At 46.6% G+C, this 8623-nt stretch overlaps 1 protein-coding gene across 14 annotated transcripts in view; it reads right to left on the bottom strand.

Moving 5' to 3' along the window:
• Positions 1-299: 299 nt before the first annotated feature.
• Positions 300-8623, bottom strand: part of ZNF532 (zinc finger protein 532) — a 114191-nt gene continuing 105867 nt past the window's right edge. For all 14 annotated transcript variants that reach the window (XM_081253254.1, XM_081253263.1, XM_081253262.1 and 11 more), the window contains 3 exons: positions 6262-6374; positions 3922-4069; positions 300-2331 (listed from right to left, as the gene is read on the bottom strand). In XM_081253254.1, the coding sequence (XP_081109380.1) occupies positions 1837-2331; positions 3922-4069; positions 6262-6374 (756 nt within the window). In that variant the 3' untranslated portion in view covers positions 300-1836. The remainder of the gene's footprint in view (positions 2332-3921; positions 4070-6261; positions 6375-8623) is intronic.

The raw sequence follows: 8623 nt of genomic DNA, 5'->3' as shown, positions 1-8623 counted from the left end.
CATATGAAAAGTGCTATGAATACAACTTAAGAGCAATACAGTATAAATATAACAAGTAACAGCAATTGAATTTCAAGTCGAGGCGTACTTAATCACACCCTCGGGTTATACCGATGTACTGATGGAGTCAATATGAAAGTGACAAAAGAGCTGATTGCTAACGAGAATGAATATGCTGCTCTTCTGAGCAGGGAGAATTCAGCAATATCCCGTAGCCCATCCCTGCAATGAATCACTCCCTAAACTTCATGAAGATGTCAGCGACCCACCATCAATAACTCTCTCACGGAAGCACAAGGGCCAAATGTCCCACGTTTATTTACATATGACATGTGTTTAATACAGTTAGGATGGACATGGTTAGTGCATGACACCTGACAGCAGCAAGACCTTTTGAGGAACCGAACGTTGACTACAGTATCTCATGCAGGTATATCTACATATACACAAAAGAATTTCTTCTCTTAAAAAAAAAAAGTACAAAACACGTTTAGGGATAAATACAAGATATAAAATGCGAAAGAAAACACAAAACACAAAACCAAAAAGTATAACTCTCCCAGAGAACTATAAACGTTTGGAAGGGACAAAAGAGTACCTCGGCTGCACTAAGAAAGCGGAACTACCGATGTTAACGATACTAATTGAAATGGCTGAACTAAACCCAGGTGGCTCAGTGCTGACTCGAACGGCCAATTGCGACACGCCGGCTGCTGCATCAATAAGGTGGAAGTTGTGCATCCCAAGTCTAAGTACCAGGACGTTTGGCAGTAGCACCCTGAACAGGAAACGCCAACTCTTTAGACAGCAAAGGGTTAAGTCAATTGTGATTTTTTTTTTACCTGTCAAGAGCCAGAGAAATACTTGATATTTTTAGTTGTGTCTTTGCAATAGTTAATAAATTACATGACAAAAGCTTGACTATATAAATCTATTGGTCTAACTATGTATTTGTAACTTTTACAGTAGTCCAGCCCTTTCGCTGCTATATCTCCTTGTGCTCTTTAGAAGTCAGCCTTGCAAATCGGCCCAGAAAGCCACCGCTGCCCCCAGCCACTCCGCACCCCCGTTTTTTCCCTTTAGGATACCCTCCTTCCCCATTCTGAGACGGAACTAATCCACGTTCCTTACTGGATTTCTGGCCCAAGTTTTCATCCCCCTATGAGAAAGAAGCGACCTGCAAGGCTGCTTTCGACACAGTTTGGCCTGGAGAAGACGCCACACGCCGGGCTGCAGTCCTGGCGGGGCCGGCACTCCCTGGCGGAGCAGGCACGTTGAGGATAGTGCTAAGACACTTAAAAGTCCCTAGTGTTTTTGAGACCTACAGTCACCTACAATTTATGTAGTGAATTCTAAAAATTAAAAACACTAAAAAAGGCCTTATCGTAGCCTGTAATTAGTTAACCCATTCAAATCTGTGACATACAAAATGGTTTATTTGAATTCAGGAACGGCCCCTGATACTAAGAACTGTTTTAAAGAAACAGTACAAAAAGAAAAATTCTAACTCAAATTAAAAAACAAAAACAAAAACCAAGAACGAAACAAAACAAAAAAACTTCAAAACATTTCCCACTAAATACTGATATAAACATGTAACAAAGAGTATAAAAAGTTACTCATTTAAATATATACAAACTCTTTTCAACTCAAATACTGTTTTAATACTTAATCGAGGAGGATATACAGGAGGAGGCGGAGAAGGGAGTGGAAGGCGGATATATTGCAACAGCCTAGACAGTACTGTTCACTCTATGAGAACTGCCAACGTTTTGTAAGAAAACTGTCTCTTTGTTTCCAATGTGGACCGGGACTCTCGGCGGGAAGGGTGCGCGGCTATTTCTCTGCCGAGCTCACTCTCTTGGATTTGATGAAGGCCATGCCGTGGGTCCGCATGTGGGCGTTTAAGGCAGCTTCCGTCTCGAACGTCTTTGCACACACTTTGCATGTTCTGTCCGACACGGGGCCGTCGGCCGGCGCGTCCTCTGGGCCAGGCTTGTTCTCCTGCTGGCTCTCCTCACCGGCCCCGTTCTGCTTGGCCGCCGGCTGCGGCTCCTTCAGTTTGTGGACGATGAAGAGGTGCCGGGACAGGGAGACGTGCGACGTGTAGCAGAGGCCGCACTCGCGGCACTGGTGGGACGAGCCGTCTGACTTGTGCTGCGGGATGTGCTCGTGGAACTGCAGCAGGTTCTCCGTGGTGAAGCCGCACACGGCGCACTTGTGCACCTTGAACACATTGATCTTCAGCTTCTTCAGGGGCTGCGTGATGGCTCCTCGGGGAGGTCTGAACTCTAAAACGGGTTCTTCCAACTTCCGCTTGGGACTGGGAACCTTGGAGAGAAAAACAGAGCGGGTGACGCACTGAAAACCGGTCTCTGGGCGGGTGACGGGTGGTCGGTGCTCGCGGGCTGCGGGGAAACGTGTCCCAGGAGCGGGGGGGTGCGGGCTCCTGACGGCTGCGCGGCCGCCACCCCACCCAAGGGTCGTGCCTTCCAGCCCCCCGACAGAGGTGGACTCAGCTCCAGGATGACCAGGCATCCTCCATCAGCCGGCTCGGTAGGACAGACAGGTCCCGGCCCTCGTGGGACGCAGGCGCCAATGGAGTGACAAAGAGCCATGAAGGAGCCAGCGTGCAGTGTGGCAGGGACAGCCTGAGCCAGGAGGCCACATGGGGAAAGGGGTCCAGGAGGCAGGCCAGGGGGGCCGGGGCAGGGTGACCAGGTGAGTGCGCAGATGAGGCCAAGGAGAGGCAGGGGGCGGGCGGACTGAAAAGCACCTCGTGGAGGAGATGTCTGCACTTGTGCTTTTCCCGAGACTCAGATGGAGCCACCCGAGCCTCCCCGGGTCTCCTAAGCGCCCTTTCCTGCCCGCTCACTTCCCACTCCTTCCCCTCTAGCCCCATCAAATCGTCTCCCTTCCAGCTCTCTAAAAATCCAAGCCGAGGGGACGCCCTGTCCTCCCAGCTCCGCGGCCGTCCTGCTTTTCCGCCTTGACCTAAAGCTGCTCCTGCACATACATTCTTTAATTCCACCCCCGCCTCCCCATCACTTGAGGGAAGGGGTTACAATTTAATGCAACACGACTCTGACTTGTATTCTTTTTTTTTTTGCGGTACGCGGGCCTCTCTCTGTTGTGGAGCACAGGCTCCAGACGCGTAGGCTCACCAGCCATGGCTCACGGGCCCAGCCGCTCCGCGGCATGTGGGATCTTCCCGGACTGGGGCACGAACCTATGTCCCCTACATCTGCAGGCGGACTCTCAACCACTGCGCCACCAGGGAAGCCCCTGACGTGTATTCTGATTTCAACGATTAACTCCTTGAAAGCACACACAGGCTTTTACCCAGGAACGTTCCAGACACAGCACAGGGCCGAAGACAGCAGGTCTCCTAAGTGTCTGCTTTACTGCAACAGCACTTGCGACACACACACTGTGTACTCGGGTTAGTATACGTTCTGTTGTCTGCTTCAAGTTCACTACCTACTGATAAGGCACTATCTACGAATCTTATCGTAATCCTTTATCAGTACAAAGAGAAGCTAAATGGAATCAATTTTGATTAGGTACCTCTCACAACCAATATACTGCCAATGAAAAGGAGTCTAGATTCACACAATCCCCTGGCTAAGAGACTACTTCTGTGAGTCAACATAAAATTAAAAAAATTTTATATGTAAGTAGATCAATCCCTAAAGTTGTGTCTGGAAGGATACAGAAGAAACTTAATAAAGGTTACCTTTTAGGAGCAAGATGAAAGCTCAGAACGAGTGCAGAGAGAGCGTCCCTATTATTTTAAAGCTTTACGCACAGTCTGAATTTTTAAAACTGTGTAACCGTAGAATAATTTAAACGCAAAAAGAAAAAATGGCAAAAGCAAGTCAACACAACTTCACTGTAAAGAGAACACGTGCAGTGTTTGACCTTGGTATCTTCTTTTATTTCTGTTTCCTCCTCATTGGTGGCTTCTGTCATTTCTTTCAAGTCAGGATCCTTAATTCCGTGCATGAGTTGGATATGTTTCTCCAGCATTAACCGTTTCGTGAAGGTACGCCTGGAGTCTGGGCAGTGCCTGTGAGGAAAAAGACAAGGAAATAACCTACTTGCTTTAAAGGAACTGACTGAGGCGCACGTTCACTGCTGAAAGCCCTCAGCCAGCCGACAGCCCGTTCAGAGGGGCCAGGGTCGTCTGCGTGAGTACCACTGGTCCAAAGCGAAAGAGTAATTTTGCTATGCATCATAGTTTCCAATTGGTGAAAAAAAAAAAAACAAAGCTCTTGCAGCTTTTGTTAAAAGTTTTCTATCAGTTTTTGTGTCCTTACAGGACCAGCCTAATTTGGGTCTGATGGAGTATTTATTTTCTGAGTTTGGTTAAAGTATTATTTAATCCATTATTCTAGATGGCTGTAATTTTAACATGGAGAACATTAAATTTCAAAAGTTTTCTTTCCAGTGACTCAGACTGTTCCCTCAGAATTTACGTCATGAGACACTTTAACAGGAAGAAAGTCCCTGCCTGACTCCTTCACGCTGGTGTTAATGATTCCTGTCCACTCTGCCGTAACACAGACAAGACAGACTGTCTCCCCATCAAATTCCTCATCAAAGCACAAATGCAATATGCATGGTTAGAACCGCAGTGCTCCAATACATGTGTTCAGTCAGTCGATTAAAATGCAGAAAACTGTGTCAATTATTTAAATTGTCATTTCAGCTTGTGCAAAATTGTTAATGATGATTACAGTTTTTCTTTAGAAGATATGAATTTATCATTTTCTTCATCAAACAGGCCAAAAACAGGTAAAGGAAAGTTAATGACCATGGTGATGACAGATACTCTAAGCCAGACATCAAGAATACCACTGCAGCGAAGGTAGATGGAAAGTTCCTCATGGCTTATGAAGAACCAAATTTGCTGTCTTCAGAGAGAGGTTTCTAAGAATTTTATAATGATTGGCTCCCAATTCTGATGATATCATGTTAGAGACGCTCTGTGGGGCAGCAGTGGGAACCGGCACCAACACCAAAGAACCAACGAAGTTAGCTGGACAATCCTGGCACTGTACTGCCTTACAGGCACTTCACGAGGAAATGAACACACCTGTTAGAGGAAGGACTGTGCCATCCACGCCAGCCTTCCTTTCCATCTTCTCAGTCCAGGGTTTCCTCCTAAATTCACTGATTCTTTCAATGCAGTCTCAACATACAGTCTGTATTTACAGCATGTTCTCATCTCACCAAAATCACTCCTGGCTTCAATTTCACGGAAGGAGGGTCCCTGTTTTCCTACCCAAGAAACTTTCCCTAACTAACCAAGACACAGCAAAGCAGCAGCGATCTGGCAGCCGACTTTCTCACGTTCCCTCAGCCACATGGTACACGGAGCCCTGCTTTCATCATGGCCACACGCTGGCTACATGGCTTCTGTGTCGTTTAGTCCTCTTTTATGAGAAGTGCCTTAAAGTAAGTAACCCTGTTACATCACCTCACTTCAGGCATGTTCTGAGTGGGTGAGAAAGCTTTCTCACTAATAAGAAGCTAATAATCTCTGACCTTCATCTACAAAGAAGAATCTCATGCACTGTCCTCTCAGTGGGTTGGCCCACTCAGCTCCTTGAGTTTGGTCTCTAACCAACAGTGTGTGCTGAGATGACGGATGCACTGCAGCCGGGGGGCAAACGTCCAGTCCAGGATGACTCCATGACTGGCCCCACCAGGGCCCGCTCTGAACCCTGAGTAGATCCACCAGCCCAAATGGCTTACTGATGCCTGCCAATTCACTGTGTGTAAGAGACCGCAGGGCATCTCATTCAACCGTGCACCTACCTGCCCGTGAGCCACTTCTCCAAAATTCTCAGCAATAAAATGCCTATGTCTGTATAATGGATAAGAACATAGGTGGGAATTCCCTGGCAGTACAGTGGTTAGGACTCTGTGCTTTCACTGCTGAGGGCCCGGGTTCAATCCCTGGTCGGGGAACTAAGATCCCACAAACTGTGTGGCCAAAAAAAAAGAACAAAGGTAACAGATAAGAACATACAAAGGGTGGGCAAGGGACTGCCCCTTTTTATTTTAATATTGTTAAGTGTTACAAACCAAGCAAGAATGGTCTGTCAAGACAAAATACAATTCCGAAAGGAAATCCATACACCATGGAGCAGAGAATGGGAAAATGGAAAAGTTAATGGTGAAATGGGAAAAACCTTCGAGAAGTTCCAGGCTAATCCTTTCACTGTGCTTCCCACATTAGAAATCACGACTTACGAGCAGGTATAAACTTTCCTGATGCCTTTGTGCTTGATCCGGTTGTGACGGCACAGGCTGTGGGATGAGCTGAAAGACTTGTCACACTGGCGGCAGGGGTGCTTCTTCATTTGCTTTATTAGGAGAAAAGAGAAAGAAAATCACTTGAGAGAACAAAAACGGAAACACTTTACAAATTAAAAACTCTTTTGTAAGAGTCTAAGTATCATTGCTGTTTAGCAATACAGTAACAAGACTAGAAGATTTTAAAGATGTAAATGAGGACTTGCCTGGTGGTGCAGTGGTTAGCCTGCCAATGCAGGGGACACGGGTTTGAGTCCTGGTCTGGGAGGATCCCACAGGCCACGGAGCAACTAAGCCCGTGCGCCACAACTACTGAGCCTGCCTGCGCTCTAGAGCTTGTGAGCCACGACTACTGAGCCCGCGTACCACAACTACTGAAGCCCACGTGCCTAGAGCCAGTGCTCCGCAACAAGAGAAGCCACTGCAATGAGAAGCCCGCACACCGCAGTGAAGACCCAATGCAGCCAAAAATCAATCAATCAATCAATCAATCAATCAATTAAAAAAAAAAAGTAACAGGGGCTTCCCTGGTGGCGCAGTGGTTGGGAGTCCGCCTGCTGATGTAGGGGACGCGGGTTCATGCCCCAGTCCGGGAGGATCCCGCATGCCGCGGAGCGGCTGGGCCCGTGAGCCATGGCCGCTGGGCCTGCGCGTCCGGAGCCTGTGGTCCACAACAGGAGAGGCCACAACAGTGAGAGGCCCGCGTACCACAAAAAAAAGAAAAAAAAAAGTAACAGAAAGGGTGGGCAGGGCTGGAGTAGTCACGGAGGGGTTCATTTCTAGAGAACACTTTATCATAAGACTAAAAAACTATTTTTTCCCTTAAAAACACTTATGATTTTGATTCAACACAAACACCCAGATAGCTGAAAAGAAAACATTACATACATTTTCTTTGCGTAAGAGACGTTATTTTTAAAAAGCAGATAACCTAGAAAAACAATTCTTCAGCAGATACCAAATAAAGCCATTAGTTAATTTGTTATATCCAGAAAGAACAGGTTTCCTTCTCCAATATGCCATTTTAAACTACATCTCTGGCTAATTTTAAACATTTTAGCTTCTCCACTAATAACTAATTATTCCTTAAATAGGGAAAGAGTTTTCCAAGAATGCTTTTTGTTTTAAATGATACCATTTGGTTATCTCAAGAACACAAGCTTGAAACCACTTTGGGGATATTGCCTGTTGGTATATGTGGAGTGTGTGTGTGTGTGTGTGTGTGCGCGCGCGCGTGTGTGTGTGTGTGCTGGGGAGGGACACTGAGAAAGCAAGAGAGCACGATCAAGAGATATATAAAAATCAAAGTGAAAGTTTCCCACTTTGGCTAAGACATAATGTTAATTCAACAGATTCCCATGTGGAACCTTTGAAGTCAAATTAGTGGCTTAACGTTTAAAACAAATTATTTGGGCATGATATGTACTGCAGTCTGGAAGTAATGTCATATCACAAGGAAATGAAATCAAGAAAGAACTGTTCGCCTCATGAGTGAAACAAATTTGGCTCAGCCCTCGTGAAAAATAGGGATGAAGAAGGAATAAGTTCTCACGTGAAATTGGGTTACTATCTTTGGCAATAAGAAGAGATAAGCAAGCAACTGTGACCTAAGCGATAAAGGAATGATGGTTTGTTTTGTTTTTTTTTTTTGCGGTACGCGGGCCTCTCACTGTTGTGGCCTCTCCCGTTGCGGAGCACAGGCTCCGGACGCGCAGGCTCAGCGGCCATGGCTCACGGGCCCAGCCGCTCCGCGGCATGTGGGATCTTCCCAGACCGGGGCACAAACCCGTGTCCCCTGCATCGGCAGGCGGACTCTCAACCACTGCACCACCAGGGAAGCCCAGAAATGATGTTTTTTAAAAAATTATTTTTACATTAATCACCTGACAAACACATCCTTATTCAAGCTGGTAAGCAAAGCTACTCAGGCGGCTGAGAGGAGTCCCAGAGATGGGCTGGCACCTTTTCTCCACCACTCACAAACCACGTGATGGGGGAAAGTGTCCCAACCTCCATAAACACCCACTCCCCAAGCTGCCAAGTGGGGATCACAGCGGTGCTGTCCTCAGAGAGGGTGCTGGGGGAAGGGGGCTGCTGAAGGGTTAGCACACTGCTCGGGACAGAGAAACCCTCAGTATGTGTCACTTTATTAGTAATAATAATGTTACATATCCAAGTTTCATTTTTTAAAAAGTGGAAAATACTATCTTTTAAATAAAGCAAATCAGTCCGGCGGACGTTGAAAAGGTCTTGAACCCAGACAAAGGCAAAGGAGGAAGTTCCTTCTCCCAGTTAAAGA

Source organism: Mesoplodon bidens, assembly GCF_964165515.1.
Source record: "Mesoplodon bidens genome assembly, chromosome: 13".
Classification (NCBI taxonomy): domain Eukaryota; kingdom Metazoa; phylum Chordata; class Mammalia; order Artiodactyla; family Ziphiidae; genus Mesoplodon; species Mesoplodon bidens.
This window is presented reverse-complemented; position numbering and strand designations above follow the sequence as displayed.